The 20,251-nt window shown below is 39.4% G+C and overlaps 1 protein-coding gene across 1 annotated transcript in view; it reads right to left on the reverse strand.

The window, feature by feature from the left end:
• Positions 1-4,398: 4,398 nt before the first annotated feature.
• Positions 4,399-20,251, reverse strand: part of MLLT3 (MLLT3 super elongation complex subunit) — a 300,966-nt gene continuing 285,113 nt past the window's right edge. Inside the window, exons 10-11 of the mRNA XM_023728567.1 lie at positions 19,809-19,880; positions 4,399-10,299 (exon numbers count right to left, since the gene is read on the reverse strand). Of these exons, the coding sequence (XP_023584335.1) occupies positions 10,168-10,299; positions 19,809-19,880 (204 nt within the window). The 3' untranslated portion in view covers positions 4,399-10,167. The remainder of the gene's footprint in view (positions 10,300-19,808; positions 19,881-20,251) is intronic.

Consider the following 20,251-nt stretch of genomic DNA (forward strand, 5'->3'; position numbering starts at 1 on the left):
TATTGGAAGATGCTACTCTGCTGGCTTTGAAGATGGAGGAAGGGGCCATGAGCCACGGAATACAGGATGCCTCTAGAATCTGGAAAAGCAAGGGAGTGGATTCCACCCTAGAGCCTCCAGAAGGAAGGCAGCCCTGCTGACACCTTGATTTTAGCTCAGTTGAACTCATTTTGGACTCTGACCTCCAGAACTATAATAACTTTGTGTTGTTTCAAGTCACTGAGTTTGTGGTAATTTGTTACAGCAGCAATAGGAAACTAATACATCACACAACTTTTAAGGGGGAAAAAAAAAAGAGAATAATCATGACTAAAGTAGCATTTCGGTGCATTTCATCGTAGCCAGGGACTAGGTTATTCTACACAGTGCTGTAGTCAACCATATCCCATCAAAACTGTGGTGTGGCTTTTAAGAGTATAATGTTGAAACATGAGTTACTGGGAAGCTTGTTATAAATCAAATCACGAGACTGTAGTATAACTACGGCCATTTCTACATGTCATACATGCCTGCCTTAAAAACAAACGATACATGGTATCATTCTAATGTCTTGCATGTGGTAAATTAGCATAACGTCTGGCTAACCAAGGTCATAACCTGAGCTTATTCCAGAGTGAAATAAATGATCATCATTGAGGGGCTAACATCAACCCAATCATCTCTCACCAAAGTGGTAAGCCAGGGTTGTGACACGGTTGTGTTGGATTAGAAAGTTTTAACCAGGCAAAGGGGCCAATCAATAGGCTCACAATGGGCTTGAACCTATGACCCCAGTTTCTCCAGCATTACCTCTAGCAACTGAGCTCATCAAGGGGAAATGTGTTCACTTCTATCTGTTTTATGTGACCTAACTCTGAGGCCAGAAAAAGCCCTCAAAGCTAAGGTGGTGTACTTCTGGTTCCCTTTCTTTCCAGCAGCTTCAGGGGAGCAGAAGTCAGTTACAGAGGTGGTGATTGCCCTCTAAGACGTGCATGTGAGGACACCCAAAGACCATGGGCTGTGAATGTAGTTGGCACATCACCACCAGCTGTCAATTAGGCTAATGACAACTGAGACTGAACGGCAAACAGCACCAAAGTTCTCCACCAACAAAAAAGAATAGATTCCAATAGCATAATAACAAATTTTATTGCGTGCATTTGAGTCAATTCCAACTCATAGTGACCCTGTAGAACAGAGTAGAACTGCTCCATAGGATTTTCTAGGCTGTAATCTTTATAGCAGCAGATTGCCAGGTCTTTTCTCCCACAGAGTGGCTGGTGGGTTCGAACTGCCACTTTCAGTTAGCAGCCTAGCACTTAACCACTGTGTCACCAGGGCTCCTTAAAAATAGAAATAGCTACCATTTACTGGGCACTTTACAATGGACCAGGCACAGTGCTAAGTGCTCTACAAACATCTCATTTGATCTTCACAACAATTGTAAACCAGAGGTAAAATGTTAATCCTATCTTACAGATAACAAAACCAAGTTTCAGAAAAGTAGTTGTCTAGGGTTACATGGTTAGGAGTGGCAGATCTGAGATTCAAAACCAAGTCTTTCTGACTCCAATGTTTGTAATTTTTGTCACACTATAATACCTTCAAAACAGTAGCAGAATAAAGGACTTAATTTGGGGGGAAAAGGCAGCAGAGGATGGTATCAATGTAGCAACCTCCTTGAAGGACAAGGATGAGATTTATTTACGACCATTCATTAATTTGTTCATTTTGGAGTGTTTTTGTACGCTAGCAATTGTGCCTATGCAACTTGGAACCACTAAAATATCAAAGGATATCAGGTGGCAGGACGTGGGACAGAATGGAGAAAAGGAAAATTCCAGAACAGGCTCTAACAGTGAGAGAATCTGCCAACCTGGCAACTCTACCAGTTTGTGGGGACGCAGACCACCAGGATGCAGCAGCAGCAGGCAGAGTGACCCAGCAGGTGACAGTGAAGAGATAGCATCTCCAGCAAAGGTGTCAGGTGTCCTGTGAGCAAAAGCATCACAACTTCAAAGTCCAACAAGCTCTGGAAACAGGGCCAGGGACCTGAACTAAGAATGGGTCTTCCTTACATATATTGTTAGAAAGGGACGATCATAAACACTGGCCTATGCACCAAAATCAAACAATAGGCTAACATAGGAAGAGTTGGGGGAAGTGAGGGGTGGCACAGGGACCACTTCAGCAAAAAAGACTCTTCAGTAACACTGAGAGTGCTTTTTAAACCCTAGATCCTAAGGGCTATCCGTACTGTAGGGAGATGCTCAACTGTTATCATAGAAAGACTGCCCAATCAAACACATGTCTAAGTGACAGAGAAATATGAGGGTATGTTTTCAGTTCAGCATTTCCCAAAGTATGTTCCTTGGAACTAGGGTGACCACAAGTCCCACTTTTCCCAGAATTTCCCATGTTTACTCGTGTTGTCCTGGGTATTATTAATAGTGCTCCATTTCACTCTCAAAAACATTTCCATTCGGTCAATAAATTACTGTATATGGTCATCCAACCCAGTAAAGCACTTCTGGGGATATTAATATTCTGTTGTCCTTCTCTGAACCACCATCCCAAATTATGCTGTAAAACTTGGAGAATGAGATATAAAAAACAATTGGATTAAGAAACTTTTTCTTAAAGGAAAAACATCTATTATCATCTTGTGTAACTACAGTAAAACCCAAGAAACCTGGAATCTGTGTAAGGTGGAAACTTGTCAGAGAAGGAAATATTTTCCACTAAAATGAGTGATAGAAAAGCGGTCCAAGACTGCACCCTGTCAAAGGCAGAAAACATGCCAGACCCAGAAAAACAAGGCAGTCTTGTCAAGTTCCGGCTCTCACAGGTTTCACAGTATTTCATTAAATATGATTTGGGAAATACCGTGTTAAAAATGTTAAACAAGTTTTGGTTGCTGTTGTTAGAACATATGGCTTCCCAGAGACTTTAATCAGTGTGTCATGAATTTACAAGGGGGGCATCAACTGGGCAGTCTCCCAAACTTACTTAAATACAAAACCTTATTTTCAGGAAATGTCAAAAGAGATCAGTATTACACAAAGTGTTCTCACATTTTCATTTAGTCAATACGAGTGCCAAGTATCTCCAGGAATTGTTCTATAGATCCTGGGGAGTCGGTGGTAAGCCAGACAAAGTCCTTGTTCCCAAGGAGCTTACATTCTAGTGGGAGAGACAGACAGTAAACCTACAAATAAATATTCTAATTAAAATATATATGTATCTTCCAAGTGACGGAAGGTTGAAATAAAAACCACAACATCCAACAATTCCGAGGACTATTCATGAAGCAACCTGTCTTGAGCTATGAGTTGGCGATGATTCACACCATAGTTCAGCACCATGTTCCTGAGTGGTTTTCCTCTCAGGTAGAAGGTCCCTATAACAAGTCCCCGGAACTGAGTGTACCTCATTCGACACTCTCATTAGTATACATGTGCCCTTGGGGTTCGTTTTCCTTTGGCTTTTGCTTGTGGACTATATTCATAATATACACCTTTCATTTAATACTATTTCCTGTCCTATCTAGGCTGAGGTGTTATTTAAAACAGCGTCAATTTCCAAAGAGATCTTTCTAGTTGCCTAGTACTCAGGGAATAAATTAAACTAAGTGGAGAGTTACTATATTCTGTCACACGTCACTCCCTGGCGCTAAAGCAAGGGATGAGGAGGTGCTTTAAAGAAAACAACAACAACAAAAAACTCCTACTCTTTGCTTAATTCTGTGCAGAACAGAGACTCATATTTAAATGAATGAGCCATTTTAAAACTTTCTCCCCTGGAACAAAAGCAAGAGGAAAGCCTCTTTTTGTTGCAGGGGCTATAGATGCCACCAGCTGAGCTGGTCCCAAAGCTTCCTTCCACTGCTCAAACACTAAGCAATCTTGCTGCATTTAGCACTTCTACCAGACCACCCACCCAGGCGTGGATACACAAACCACATGTGTGAGGAATGCTGTTCGGCTAGGAAATCAGTATCAGCATTTCAACCTTATTACTTGCACAGACGGCCCTTTTAGAGCGACTCACTTGTTTTATCTTTTCAATAGCTTTGATTATTTTCTTTTAATGGCCTGGATTTATCCCTTTCTAGCCTTTTGAAACTTCAAAACTCTGTGATGGGGGCTACATGTAAGGGAAGACATGATTATGAGGAGAAAATGAGCAAATAGCTTTTCTTTTATTCACCATCTATCTCCCCACTCCTCGTGGCCTCCTATTCTGTGCAGATTGCGGGTACCCCCAATAATCAACCGAGTTATTGTAAAAGTGGATTCAAGGAGCCATCCACTCAGCGTCAGCGTAGGAATTTGTTGTTGTTCTTTGTTATTTTACAGCCATAAAGCCCAATTATAATTACTGGAGGGTTTTTTTTTTTTTTTTTTAATTTGTGCCATTTCTTTCTTTCATTAGCCCTTGGGGACCATATTGGTTACCCTTCTTTAATTAAGCGGAAATTAAGACCAAGAGGCTAAGCTGACAGCCCGGGAAAATTTAACAGCCTCTGGAAAAGACTGGAAATGCCTCTAAAGAAGGGGAGTACATAAACAGGAAGGTGTGGATCCTATTACCTGGCATAGAAAGCACAAGCATTGAAATGTGCTCAGTATTTTCTATTTGGGTGGTATCTCGGGCAAGGAAACAATAAAATACTCTAAGTTGCTCCACTTGTCAGAAAAAACAAGAGCACTAGTTTTGGACACTATCTACCTGAATTAACAACAGCAGAGGAAAAGCCGTGCACAGGGCTTGGTGGAGCTGCCATACCTTCCCAGATCGCCTTGCATATCCAAGTGGGCCAGGGGTGGATTACTCAATAAGCAAAGTATGCATGGGTTTACCTGTGTTTACTTACTAATCTGTAGGGCACAATTTCACCAGCAAAACAGATGAAATTGTGCCCTACAGATTAGTAAGTAAACACAAGCCCGTGCATACCTTGATTACCGGTTAATCCACCCTTGGGGGGCACAATTCTCACAGGTGGTGGAGCAAACATGTTGAGGAAAGCGATGTAGAGCAGTCACTTCTTGTGTGAGTGCATCTCTCTGGGACAACATCCTGAGCTGTCTTTAGCAGGCCCAAGATGCTAATCCTGACCCTCTCTCCATACTGGAGAAAATGCAAGGCCATTATTTTAAAATAAACCAATCAATATTTGGGCTGAAACAAGGGAAGAGATTAGCCCAATTCAAGTGTGGCCATTAGAAAGCTTAACTGCCACCCAAACCCATCTCGGGCTGATGCTTCCACACTTAGTATCAGCTTCTGGCTGATAAGATACAAGGCAATCCACCATGATCCTCTAAATGGTCAGTCAGTCTGAAGATAAGGCGTTTCTCAAATTTGATGTAAAAGTCCCTTCACTATTAAGGAGGCTATTATATCCTATTCCTTAGTTATTTGCCAAACCAAATGTATTTTATTCTCTGTGTTGTAGTAGTTTTTTTTTTTCCTTTCTATTTAGTCAAGGTAGCATTTCTTGTTGCTAAAGTGGAGTAGATGCAAGGCCTTTGTAGGACTGAGTCTGTCTACCAATAGCACACTGTTTAGCTCATGAACAAAACTTTTCAAAGGAATAGAGGGAAAAAGAAAAAAGACTTTTTTATAATTAATCATGTTTATGCCAAGACTGTGTCCCACCATCTCTTGCCCAATCTCTGCAAATCCTAAAAAAAAAAAAAGTGCCAGTTTTAGGACCTAGAAAATGGTGCTAGAGATGAATGAGGCATGGACTCTCTCCTCAGCTGGCTTAGGGAATATTGTTCCTTCTCTGGATGCCTCTGATCTCTCCATTCATTCTTCCTTAGGACCAGCATCACTTCTTGAGAAAAACAAGGGCTCATTTTTCCTCCTATGCAAAGCAAAGCCAAACTGTGATGTAATTACTCTTAAATCAGTAAGTCTATACATTATAAAGAAAATAGAGCCATGATCGGTTAGATATCAATTTAAGTCAAACACCTATTTCTGTCAATCTCTACTTACATTTCAACATGGGTTTTAGAAATGGGAAATACATCTTACGTCTGCTTCATAGTTTACATAAAAGCATGTACGTACACACATACACAGCATATCTTTCACCATAGCTACACATACACACTCCATTAAAAAGATACTGACAGATTTATAAAACGTATTGGTTTTGAGCTGTTAATCTCAAGAATACATTTTTACTTCATTTATTTTTGCACTGCATGGTAGCTCCGGCCACCATTAAGGATCTGTCAGCATTTCCATCAGAACTCTATTTTCAGAATACTGGAGTACAAGTGCCAAAATACATATTTACAGTTTACAGACAGCGGTTGCTTTGTCTTCCTTTTAAATTGACTTCTTCAATGTATCTGTACAAGGAATTTTCAAGGATGGCAGTGCCTACATAATTAAAAACATCATATAAAACAGAAGAGGTCAAAAGATGTAGACTGCAGGCCAAGACTAAACTAAATCAAGGGAATTGCCTCCTTAACATTGGCTGCAGCCGTGGCAGTCTCTACATCACAGTCATAGTTCTATAGTGACAGTCCAAAGCAATATTATTCTGATAATATATATGTATATATATGTGTATATATACATATATATACACATATATATATAGGAGCAGTGCATGGCATTAGTACACAACGCTAACGGTGGAAAGTGGTTAAGTATACAGCAAATTACCCCAGAGATGATCACTTCTATAGTACGAAAAATGAACACAAGCCACCAAACACAAACATTGACCATTTCTAACACTGAACATCCAACTCCATTAAGTAGGTAGAGTTAAAACATTTAAGAGTAAAGTCTCTCTTAAACAAGTATGTTAACTACACGTGAGGGGCTCTCAATAGTGTGTCGGATGTTATGTAGGCTTAAACAGTCTTTTGTAAAGATTAGGTGGGTCTGTGTCAACAGAACTCTTTTTTTTTTTAGTGGAATACCACCAATTTTATTGGCTCTTTCCACATAAAGGTGGGTACTCAGGTTAGAGAGATTTGCTTACCGATTTAAAAATTTACTGATTTAAAAATGTTTTAAGATCCTCTCTTAAGAGATTTTTTCCCCTAGAGTTGTCTCCTGATCTTAAGTTTTTATGTTCTTCCTTATGTCAACACAATATGCAAGCACATATAGATGTACCTATCTGTCTACATGAAGACATATAGAGACATGGATTGTAATGAAGATATGAAATAACTGCGAACATTTTTGTTGCTAACATGACTGCTATACCCTAAGATAAAAGGATCCCCCTCATACACATCCTTATGCAAATCCAGAGGCAAAAGCTAGTTTATAAGGAGAAAAAGCTTTGTACAATCTTTTTTTTTCTCTGCAAATCACTATGGAAAGATTTAAGGAAAATTTACTATACTCTGGCTGATTCAAACCATATTCACATTCACTCAATTTTCTTTGAAACATATATATATATATGTATGTACACACACCAAAGAAATTAAGCCCTGCCATTTTCCCCTAGTGCTTAAAACACCAATGCCACGGTTAGGATACATGTACTAAAAATATATTTTAGCAGATTTCAAAGGTGAGCATATAGAAACGTGGCAGAACTGAATGAGTTACTTTAAGAGAAGTGTAACTATATGAAATCAATTGAAAATGGATTTATTTCTTCATTTAAAAATTAGATAACGAGAGGAAGAGTAAAACTTCAAAATATCAACAGTGTGACCCTTACTCTATCAGAATCTCATGGAAAAGTCATTTTGCTGTCTCAAGGAATAGTAGTAGACTAGTAAATTTTCCCCAATTTTGGTATAAAATTTACAAACTTATATTTTGATATTCTCAAGACATCTGCTTTATTATCTAAATTTCATCACTGTAATAGCTGCCTTTCTTGTTATCTTTTTTGTTTGGTCATTTCTTACGTTATATAATTTCTTGGTTAGCAAGTTGGGGGAAAAAAAAACAAAACAAAAAACCTTTATATTGCCAAAGCATAGATTTTGCTACATAATTTAGTTACAAAAATAAAAATGGCCCAAACTACATATACACATTTCTAGTTAAATTACATAGATATTTTGGTTAAACCAAGTAACTTTCTGGTTTAATTAGAATATGTGGATTAGTAGCTAGAAATTTTTAAAGACTGCTGTTCAATTTTGCGAACACTTCCATATAAACATTGCTCTCCCCTCCCACCTGTAAAATTTAAAACAAAGCACAACTAAAGCCACACAATTTAGCAGTCACCTCATGTCCAAAATGACTCAAAGTTTCTCTGAAATTACACATTGAGAAATGGACTACAAACTAATACTTCAAGTACGGTTCATGCCGATCACCATCAAGAGTCAGAACATTGTTGGAAAAAAAAATACACTTGTCCTCTGGGACACTTCAGAGAAGAAATTTATAAGGAGCATGGCTGTATTATAATTTTTAAAGGAAAAAATAAGTTTCTTTGGATAGAAAGAAACTGTAAAAACCCCTTTTTAAAATGCAGAGTTAACTCCATTATCAGTTTGCATTTACATTACTGCCCAAAAGAACGGGTCTGGAAAGATCATTTTCTGTACAGACACTAGTTAATCTCTGGATGAAAAGACAGCATCTGGCGCAGGGATAAGGAAGGGAGATACTGGTCTATTAGCACACATAGAGACTTTCAAAAGGCTGATCCAGTGAACGAACCTTTGGATCCAGAAGTAGGTCTTCATTTCTTTTGTTTTTGGTTGAGTTCCTAGTAAAAACTTACAAGATGAGCTGTTCTCACTTTACATTTCTCCATTTATGGAGAGTATGGAATAATGACAGGAAAAGTACTTTTTTCTTTCTTTCTTTTTAAAAATAATTTGCTTTCTTTTGCATGCCACAGGACAGATTTCTAGTTTCAAAACAAGGGTACATCAAGAACAAAAATACGCTCCCCCCCCAACCATCTTTATTTTCATCAATACAAGAAATCCTTCTGGAAACATAAGCAAGTGACTAAACAGGTATCAAACCACTGACTCTACAAGTTAATACATAATCTGTTATGGTAGAATAACCAAGAATTTTCCCCCAAAGAAAGATTTTAATTTTTCAAATATAAAAGAGTCTAAGAGGATCACATTCAAACAAATAAAAATCTCTTATTCCAGGTTTTATGGTAAAGATGAATAACACACTGGCAGCTGAAGAAAGCTGAAACTCTAATAAATAGATCCAAATTAAGAATTTCTACATTTCTTTAGAAAACAGGACCAGTATTTCTTTTTTTAAATGATGATCCTGTGGAATGCCTTTACTTCCATATTTATCTAATATTGTAACAGTAAAAGACACAAGAATGATGATAGCTCAAGGATGCTGGATTCAGGACGCTTACAGGTACACTTTTGTTTAAAAGCCCTACAGGTTTATTGACTAAGGCTAGACAGCAATTCATATGATCCTATTTGGTGCATTTTCTACCATGGTCCAAGATCATTACATGGATACAGCCAAGGACTGGCCCCAACTTTCAGGAAAAAGACCACAAAGAAGAAAATCAGGGTGGCTATTTGGTCCCCTCCCTCCCCTCCAGTTTATAATTTGTGTCCTGGAACTAGAAAAAACAAAGTTGGAAAATACAGACTGCAACAAGTTAAAGGACTTGAAAAGTTGGTGGAAAGTGGCACAGAATACGAGTAAGGTCACTGGGCTTGGGATGGCAAGGGCGTTGCATTGAAAGAGCATCCACGGGACCAAGCACTTACAACATCTGGTGGTGTCATTGCCTCAACAACTTTAGAATATCTGTATATGATAATAAATAGATCAGTTATGTAATAAGGCAGTGTGTTGAATATGCATTCATCTTGTGGAACGAACCACCACAGAGAGAGACATGATACCATACACATTCTTTAAGTTTTCTTGTTTTGTGTTTGATTGGTTTGTTTTCAAGGCTATCCAGGCTAACTCTTCCCGGGGATTTCCTTGGAGAGAAGAGTGGTCCGCTGAGGCTGGTTTGCCTAACCTCTCCTTTATCAAGAGATGATGACTGGCTTTAAAGAAAAATAAAGCTGAAGGTTGTTTGATTTTTATTTTTTCCCTTTTGGTTGCATCATTCTGAGTGTTTTCATATAAACAAACGAACAAACAAAAAAACTCACAACCAAAAAAAAAAAAAAAAAAAAAAAATCCCAATAGTTTTTGATGCATCCAGTTGTATCCTCAGGATGTTCCAGATGTTTCCAGGTAACTCTGTAGTTTACGGACTGTGGTTTTGTCCAGTGAGCAAAGGTCAAAATCAAATGTTGTGTTTGTGATATGAAAGTGTCCAGTTTCTTCTATAAGGTTCACAATCTAGAGGAGTAAAGAAGAGAAAGTGTGGAGAATAAGCAACAGACATCAAAAGGGAAACAGGGAGAGATGGAGGGGTCAACTATGGGACCATAATGATAAATATTCTTATTTACACCAATATTACCAATAGCACCAAACAATCTCTTGGCCAATTTGGGAAGTCAAAGTACATTAAGCCTTTGAAATTCTCACTGAGGCAGATTATATCCTAGCCATTTATACCCTTTAAATTGTTTTCAAGTCAGCAACAGACTATTTTACTGCGGATGTGGAAGTTGGGGTTACATTTTAAGATCCCTTTAAAAATTAGTTAATGACCCAGTAACCATGCTTAATGGATATAAGGAAATTCTAGCCTAGAACAAAACTCCTTTTAAAAAATTATATACTTGTGTATTACATGTTTATACACACATATACACACTTACATACATATACATAATGATCAGTTTTCTGATTACACCATTGTGGGAATTTTAGAAAATATAGGAATGCATGAAGAAAAAAATCGAAATAATCTACAGTCCTATCTGAAGATTACTGGTAGCGATTGGAAGGGGGCTTGTCACGGATTGAATTATGTTCCCCCTCCTCCCAAATATGTGTCAACTTGGCTGGGCCATGATTCCCAGTATTGTGTGGTTTGTCCACAATTTTGTGATCTGATGTGATTATCCTATGTATTGTAAATCCTAACCTCTATGATGTTAATGAGGCAGGATTAGAGGCAGTTATGTTAATGAGGCAGGACTCAATTTACATGATTAGGTTGTATTTTGAGTCAATCTCTTTTATTATATAAAAGAGAGAAGGGAGCACAAAGGAGGGGACCTCCTACCACCAAGAAAGATGAGCTGGGAGCAGAGCATGTCCTTTGGACCGAGGGTCCCTGCACTAACAAGCTCCTAGACCAGGGACAGACTGAGGACAAGGACCTTCCCTCACAGCTGACTGAGAGAGAAAACCTTCCTCTACAGCAGGGGCCCTGAATTCAGACTTCTAGCCTCCGAAGATGTGAGAGAATAAATTTCTGTTTGTTAAAGCTGTCTACTTGTGGTATTTCTGTTGCAGCAGCCCTAGATAATTAAGGGCTCAAGGGGGCTTTCCAGGGTGCCACAATTGTTTTGTTGCTTGATCTGGATGTTGATTACATAGGATGTGTTCACTTTCTGAAAATTCATCTAGCTGTGTACACTGTTATACTTCAATAAAAAAATAAATACAAATATGCATTTATTACTTATAGTCATGCTCAGTTGATTCTCTTGGGCATTCTGGGGAGATAAATATTATCTACAAAAAGAAAAGAAGCCTTTGGCTCCCCATTTGCAATACTTATACCAAATGACTTTTTTACTTCTTAATGTATTAGCTCCAGCTGTTAGAAAAATGCTAAATGACAGTGGTGACCGAGGCACTGTTCTCTTGCCCTGGCTTTCATGACGCTTCTGAGGTTTCAAAGTTAAGAATGATGTTGGTTATTGGTTTGAGAGATTCTTTTATCATGTTAAGTGTCTTTCCATTCCTATTTTAAAAAATAGTATTATCAGATAAGGACGCTGTGCCTGGCCATAGTGGGTTTTAAGTATGTGCGCTGTGGGCAAATGAGAGGGAGGGGAATTAACTTCAGCAAGGTTTGTGGGGGAGGAAGAAAAATAGACATCAGGGTGACAAAAAATATTTGCGCAGAGAAGTCACTTGGCAAACTCTTCCACTTGGGTTTAGTTGCCTCTGTTACTCCCTTTCTAGCACGTGCCTCTGATTCTCTTCAGTGAATAAATCTTAAAATAGAGAATAATTTTAATGACTTAGCCTATTATTTATTCAATGAAGCTTTAAATTTCCTAATTTCAGTTTGAAAAAGAGCAGAGCTGAAACTTTTAACCTTCTCTTCTTATTGAAAGTTAGCTAGTTTCCTTTAAAAAACAGTAAATTTGTGAACTCTTCCCTACGGGTCAGTGGCTCTTAATAGAAAATGTGCTCCCCATCCTGCCATTTTACTTGACATTCACAGAAGCATAAAAGACATACTAAGCCTCAATCCAATTAACTGCACAACTCCAGATTGAGTTGTTATTGCCTTATTCAATCTCTGTTAACAATTTTATACAGATATAACTATGGTTTTAATAATAAAACAAGTTACTCTCATTGTGGAACCATGATAGACACTGCAAATTACCTACCAAATATCCATCTACCCCTTCTTCTTTACTAACAGAAGCCAGCTTTTCTGGGAATAGTAATAAGCCCAGCTAAAACATTTGCTTCCCTAGACCTATTTGCATTACTTGGCAGCCACTGCTATTTAAAATTAATTTGTCAGAAGTCACTGGGCTTTCAGAAAAATGCTTGAAATGAGTATAAACAATGGGAATGTATATTTTGCCCTCTACCCTCCTTCCTGTCTGGAATAAAGATGCAATGCCTGGAAGTGCAGCAGCTATCTTCCCATCATGAGGATGAATGCAACATAGGAAAGATGGTAGAGCCTGAAGAAAAGGATACTGTGACATCAGTAGCATCTTTAAGCCACCACATTGGCCACGGATTACTTATCTCTAAGCTTATTGTTGTATGACCTGGGGGATGGGAGGGAGGAGCCTTACTTGATTAAACCATTGGATCCATGCAGGATTCTACCGCATGCATCAACATACTATTAGAAAGGTGTGCCCAAGTATAGTTAAAGTACTACATACATGTAATATTTCTCAATAAAATCTTATTATTAACACTGAAAGACTTTTAAAATGGTCATTCGTTTTATTATTTAGTAATTACAGAGCTTTCGGCAAGTCCCACCCACCCACGTCTATATACAAAGAGATGCGTGCAACTATGTCCACACACTCAAACCTTTCAAGTCAATTACATGCTTATTATATACTGTCTCAGTCATCTAGTGCTGCTCCAACAGAAATACCACAAGTGGATGGCTTTAACAGAGAGAAGTTTATTTCTTCACAGTCCAGTAGGCTACAAGTCCAAATTCAGGGCGTCAGCTCCAGGAGAACGCTTTCTCTGTTGGCTCTGCAGGAAGGTCCATGTCATCAGTCTTCCTCTGGTCTGGGAGATTCTCTGCGCAGGAACCTCAGGTCCAAAGGACAGCCTCTGCTCCCAGCACTGCTTTCTTGGTGATATGAGGTTCCCATATATCTCTGTTCGCTTCTCTCTTTTATATCTCAAAAGAGATTGCATTAAGACACTAATCTTGTCAACCTCATCAGTACAGTGATAGAATTTACAATACATGAGGAGATCACATATAATCTCATCATAGTGGTAGAGTTTACAACACATAAGGAAATCACATCGGATAACACAATCACACAATACTGGGAATCATGACCTAGCCAAGGTGCTACACACATTTTTGGGGGGACACAATTCAATCCATGATATATACTTACTGGGAAACCCTGGTGGTGTAGTGGTTAAGAGCTACAGCTACTAACCAAAAGGTCGGCAGTTTGAATCTACCAGGAGCTCCTTGGAAACTCTATGGGGTAGTTCTACTCTGACCTATAGGGTCGCTATGAGTCGAAATCGACTCAACGGCAGTGGGTTTGGTTTTTTTGGTTTATATACTTACTATGGATTGAATTAAGAGTACTTCACAAAGTAAATTATCTTTTTTGCTAGCTTGTGTAGGAATACTATGGATCTAGTGCAAATGTGTAAATTTCAGGAGAGAAAGAAACAGCCTCTTCAGAGATATTATAAATGTCAAATCTATACAATGAAGGCAAACGACAAGTAGACCAGAGTCTGACTCCTCCCCACAACCAGACGGCCAGGAGGTTAGTGACAAGGCATTCAGAATCAAGAGTCCTGGATTTGGCATATCGAGTTCTGAACCTGCTAACCATCTGAATGGCACTGGACAGAACTTTAGAATCTCCGAGTCTTGGTTTTCTCATCTGTAAAATGGAGATAATCTCACCTGCTCTATCTACCTTACAGGGTTGTGCAGGGGATCAAATAAGATGTGGCAAATGAAGCAGAACTTCTTTATAAACTATAAATTGCTACACTGATCAGAACAACATGCTTATGATTCCCATAAAAATATAAGCTTATCCTTAATTACCTGGGAAGTAACTACCCAGCATATGAATTATCAGACTGTGTGTTTTCCTCCTCCCCTCCCCGCTTGACTTAAGCCATTTCATTAGCACTAAAACAAATGAAGCAGGGAAAACGCCAGAGGCCAAAACTCAGGAAAGGCCTACTTTAAATTTTCTTTTTTAATAATTATAATAAAAGTCTACAGCGGGAGGGAAGGATGTAAAGGGAAAGAGTAAATGAAGGAAAGTAGTTGACATAACAGGCTAAAACCACAATGTAGGGGTGAAAGAAGTAAAACCAGTCACCGTCAAGTTGATTCCCACTCACAGTGAATCCGCGTGTGTCAGAGAAGAACCGTGCCCCGCAGGGTTTTTGATGGCTGATTTTTTGGAAGTATATCTCCAGGCTTTTCTTCCGAGGAGCCTCTGGGTGGACTTGAACCTCCAATCTTTCAGTTAGCAGCTGAGCATGTTAACCGTTTACACTACCCAGGGATTCTAGCCCTATACTTTCCTCTTAAAATAACGAGCTAGCCTTGAAACCATCCTTCTAAAAAAAAAAAAAAGGTTTTCTGTGCCTCAGTATAACTGCCCACTAATTACTGAACAATAAACAGAAAACTGGGCAATGAAAATTCTTTCCAGAAAAAGCCACTTAATTTTAAAGCAAATAAACCATTTGCCCACTAGGAAATTTGTCCTAGTCACTTCATATGCATTACAGTATCTTCTAGGCTTCCAGTGCTTCAATTACCATCCTCCTATTTCTTCCACAACCACCACCCCATCTGCCTGCAGATACATACAGATATACAGGGGTTCGATAAATCTAACTTAAATAAGCCCACATTTTTATGGGAGCCTATAAGAATACATCAAGGTAAATGCAGTGACAGTCTCAAAGCAGTAGTAGTGACTGCAGCTGGGGGAGTTCAGGACTGTGTGCCAAAGGCAACAGCATTAATAATTTGAATTATTAGAGTATGCACTCATGTCCTCGATTAAGTAAAAAAGACTTCATAAAGAAAAATAAGTGTCAGTTCCTTTCCAGGAATCCGCATAGTTAGAACATCAGAAACCTAACATTAAAATGGCTTATTCCAAGGACACGGGCCATGAAGCCTAAAAATACCCCACTAGTTTCCAAATGATTCCACTCTGCCTTTCTATACGAATACCGTTTGGTCACGCAGTGGGACTCCACCTGGGTGTCATGACCCTGCCTAACACTACAATAATAAATGTTTCTCCAAAATAACAAAGGTGATAATAAAAAATACTGTGACCACGTATAAGAAAAAACAGGCAAGGACAGATGGTGCAAGTAGTCAAAAACGAAGAGTGTGTCAACTGCTTAACTCATTTTTCAGATGATGGTTGTTGCGAAAACATTTGTGATAGATTATTTCCTGCCACGTCAGCCTTTTTAGGGATGCCATACAGGCTATTGTTACTTTTTTTTTTAAAAAAACAGAGTAGGATCTACTTGTTAAATCCGTAGTTGCCTCCTCCAACCCTGCTTTTAATTATAAAAAGATGATGTATTATTTTTTGTTGCTATTGGTGACCTTATGTCTAACAGAAGGAAACGCTGCCTGGTCCTGCACTATCTTCATGATTGTTGGTACGTTTGAGTCCACTGTTGCAGCTATTGTGTACTGCTTCTAACCTAGGAGGCTCATCTTCCAGCACTGTATCAGACAATATTCGGTTGTGATCCATAAGGTTTTCATTGGCTGATTTTCAGAAGTAGACTGCCAGGCTCTTCTTCCTAGCCCGTCTTAGTCTGGAAGCTCCACTGAAATCTGTCCACTATGGGTGACCCTTTTGGTATTTGAAACACTGGTGGCATAGTATCCAGCATCACAGCAACACACAAGACACCACAGTGTGACAAACTGACAGACAAGTACTGGGCATTATTTTAAGTCTCATATTAAACATTTCAGGTTCTTTCTATCTGAAACAAACTCTTCAGTGAGAGGGAAGTAAGGAAAAAGCTTTGCTTTGACTGCATCTGCTCAGACTGGAGTCAGGCATGTCTGGGATAACTTACGTCTTCCTAGAGGATGGTGTTGACTATGGACTGGGAAGCACAATCTAGGACATGATATCGTGTGCCCTACACTGGATTAAAGGAACCCTGGTGCCGCAATGGTTAAGAACTCAGCTGCTAACCAAAAGGTTAGTGTTTGAACCCACCAGCTGCTCCATGGGAGAAAAGACCTGGCAATCTGCTCCTGTAAACATTTCAGCCTAGGAAACCCTATGGGGCAGTTCTACTTTGTCCTATAGGTTCGCTATGAGTCAGAACCAACTCAACAGCACCTGACAACAACTCTAGGTTAAGCCATCAGGCTCCAATCTACAAGGAGCGCTAAAACATGACAGACAATTTCCCAGGATGGAGAGAATCATTTTCAGAAAAACACTTCTCAGAAAGGGTTCCATGTATTGTTTAAAGGAATACTCTGATACGTCGCTCAGTTAAAGCCTCATTCCCCTTGTCCCTGAAGATACGGTATCTAAATCGCTAAGCTGTCTTCTAGGGAAGCCCTGTTTCCTTCAGAGCTCTGGATGCAAATCCAGGCTCAGAGCCGAATTGCTGGGGAGCTTAGAAGTGCTCAGCCTCCCTTTGCAAATAAATGGGGAACACACGGTTTAAAGAGAAATCAAATGATTAGTCAGTCCTAGGTGGCTTAGGAAACCCTGGTGGCGTACTGTTTAAGAGCTACAGCTGCTAACCAAAAGGTCAGCAGTTTGAATCCACCAGGTACTCCTTGGAAACCCTATGGGGCTTCTACTCTGTCCTACAGGGTCGCTATGAATTGGAATCGACTATGAGTTGGAATCGACTCGATGGAAATGGGTTTGGTTTGGTTTGGTAGGTGGCTTAGGAACACAGGTACTCTTAAGCCAGTGCTTTCTGTTCATGAAACTAGATGCTGCTGCCAGTACCTCATGCCCCCAGAGTAAAACAAACCTTCTAAGCACTTATGGGAGCCAAACAAAATTGTCAGAGTTTTTGAGAGGACACATTTAACAGCAAGAGTCTAAAGTCCTAGGATGTAACCCTGGGCACACCAGAAATAATGCTTCAGGTGTTCAGGTCTTTATGGTAAAGGATACACAGACTTTGTGGAATGCATTCTATAAGATGAGCAGCTTTCAAGGTGGAGAATAACATTAGTCCTCAACAATGCTATGTTTTAGAATAGGAATTAATTAAGCAGTAAACCGTGACAGGACATGCATCATGGAATCATAATCACAAGCCTCAGCTGCATTACAAGGCAAAAGGCCAAAGACTGAGCTTTCAACCAGCCCGGGAATGCAATTAGGGTGAAATGCTGCGTGCCCTGGAGTGCCTTTATGTCAGGTTAAAAATTCATAGATAACACTCTCTCCCTTTAGAATACTAAAATAATCCACTTGGATGGAGTTCTCGAGTAAGTCACCATCCCTTGCAATTCTCTCAAAGGTCAAAATAAAGGACAATGTTAAATTGGGAATGTCAATGATACCCCAAGATAAGACCCTGCCCAGTGGCCTAGTATCCCCTACTCACTGCCTAGACTTTCTTTCTGAAGGTGTCCCAACCCTGCCCAAACATCTGTCTCACCTTCCTTTGGGATAAAACTATTTATTCACTATTTGGGCCCAGCTTGAACATTAATAGCTTTATTGGACAATTGTTCCACAGTGGCTCAGGGTTGGCATCTGGAAAAGGATGGTAAGACTAGCAAACAGATTTCCATCAACATTCAGTCAGTTAGCTCCAGAATAATTGTTGAGTGGCAAGCAAAACAATTATCAGTTTTACAGAAGAAAGATGAAGAAAAATACTAGCAAAATACTAGACTATGTCTTAAGGGTGAACCACTCAAATCCTGCTCCCACTCCCCATACTCCCCATACTCACTTAAAAGGAAATGCAAGAAGTGCAACTTATGCCCAACTAACAATCACAAATCTGTAGTCTTCAGCTCAAATCTGAAACTTCTTTTGTTGTTGTTAGGTGTTGTTTGAGTTGATTCCAACACACAGTGACCTCATGTGACAGAACAGAACTGCCCCATATGCTTTTCTAGGCTCTAACCCTTATAGGAGCAAATCCAGGTCTTTTTCCCGCAGAGATGCTGAAAACTCTAGAAGGATTAAAAGCTAAATGTCCATCGACAGATGAATGGGTAAACAAAATGTTGTACATACATACAATGGAATATTACTCAACCATAAAGAGAAATGAAGTCCTGGTACATGCTACTACATGGATGGACCTTGAAAACATAAGTCACAAAAGGACAAATATTCACTTAGATGAAATAGGCCAATGTATAGTGATCAAAGTTTATTAGTGGTTACCAGGGAGACATGGGAAATCTTTGTTGATGGTGGTGGAGTAATTTGGAAATGGATAAGGGTGATGGCTGCATAACCATTGATTATGAAATATTCAATGTCACTGAATTGTACATGTAAAAAATGTTGAACTAGCAAATGTTTTGTTATATATATTTTTACCACAATAAAACAATTAAAGAAAACTTATCAGAACAATCAGAAAACTTGGTATATTTGAGAGTGTGTATTTATAGATTTAAGCAAAAATTTGCACAGAATACAAATGTGACCATCAGCCATTAAATGTTTAAAACAAAAAACAAAACACCGCGCGCACGCGCGCACACACAGCTGAGGTAAATTAAGTACTAATTACAAGCCATTTAAGAGCAGTTAAAAAAAAATTCAAATGGTGAAATAATTTACAAACCCACCCTGGAATTCAGAACACATTGCCTTCTCTTTGGGAGTTAAGTAAAAATTATCTATCAATAGCCACTGTGGATGCAACAGAGGCATGTACTGTAACTGTATGAAAACTAAAAACCACCCTTCTTATCTTTGCAAAACATCATGTTTCCACACTCGACAAGTGTTCCCACAGAATATATGGTGTACCAGATAAGGGAAATGAGGAAAAAAATTATTTTCATTAGAATAGTATTGGCAAAAGCTTACTAAATTGAATCACAAATGTTTACAACACTTGACTAAAAAGTCTTATCACTGTTACCCCATGAAATCAGAAACCTGGCCCCAAAGATTTTTGCATTCCTACTATCCCCTCCCTCTCTCAGCCCGCATGACAGCATCCACAGCTGAGGGGGTCACTACGTTCTAGCATCACACCTCCACTCGTGCCCATTTTTCATCTGCCCTCAGCACTGAGGGCAGGAGAGCAATCACCACACAGGCCCAAAGCAGACTTTCAGGTGGCCTCGGAAATGAGCACCCTCCCCAAATTCTTCTGCAAGTGGCATAAGCCCAGTTCTGACAGTGTGCAGCTGACATGGCCTCAAAGTGCTATCACACAACCCCAGGGCCAACTAGGCCTTGAGGCTTCTGGGAAAGGGCTTGCTAAAAAGCATTTCTCACCTGTTGCAGAATGTGTCTTTCCCTCAGCGTCATTAACCTTCTGTGAAGCTCTACCAGTTCATCTAGGTATGCCTGAAAAAGAACAGTATCCCCCAAAAGAACAAACACTTTTAGAAGCAGTTCAAAAAATAAGTAAATACAAGCAGCAGCTGGATGTTCCCCATTCTACTATCCTAGCCCAAATGCCCAAAGGCCTTTGCAGACCAAGTCTCTCTTGTTCTGACCATTAACTTTATCGAGTCGGCTTTAAAAACAACAACAACAAAAAGTGGGCAATTTTTGTATTTATTTGCTCTCAACAAAATTCAAGTGGGCAGACTGGCCCTCTCCCAACAAGTCCTCTACAGAGATCAGGGGACTCAGCGCTAAATTGTGAGTTTAAACAGGCTGTCACGGGCTGCTTTTCTTTTTTTGTATTCTTCAGTCTCAGAAGCTTGTTGACT

This window comes from Trichechus manatus, unplaced genomic scaffold (genome assembly GCF_000243295.1).
Source record: "Trichechus manatus latirostris isolate Lorelei unplaced genomic scaffold, TriManLat1.0 scaffold00025, whole genome shotgun sequence".
Taxonomy (NCBI): domain Eukaryota; kingdom Metazoa; phylum Chordata; class Mammalia; order Sirenia; family Trichechidae; genus Trichechus; species Trichechus manatus.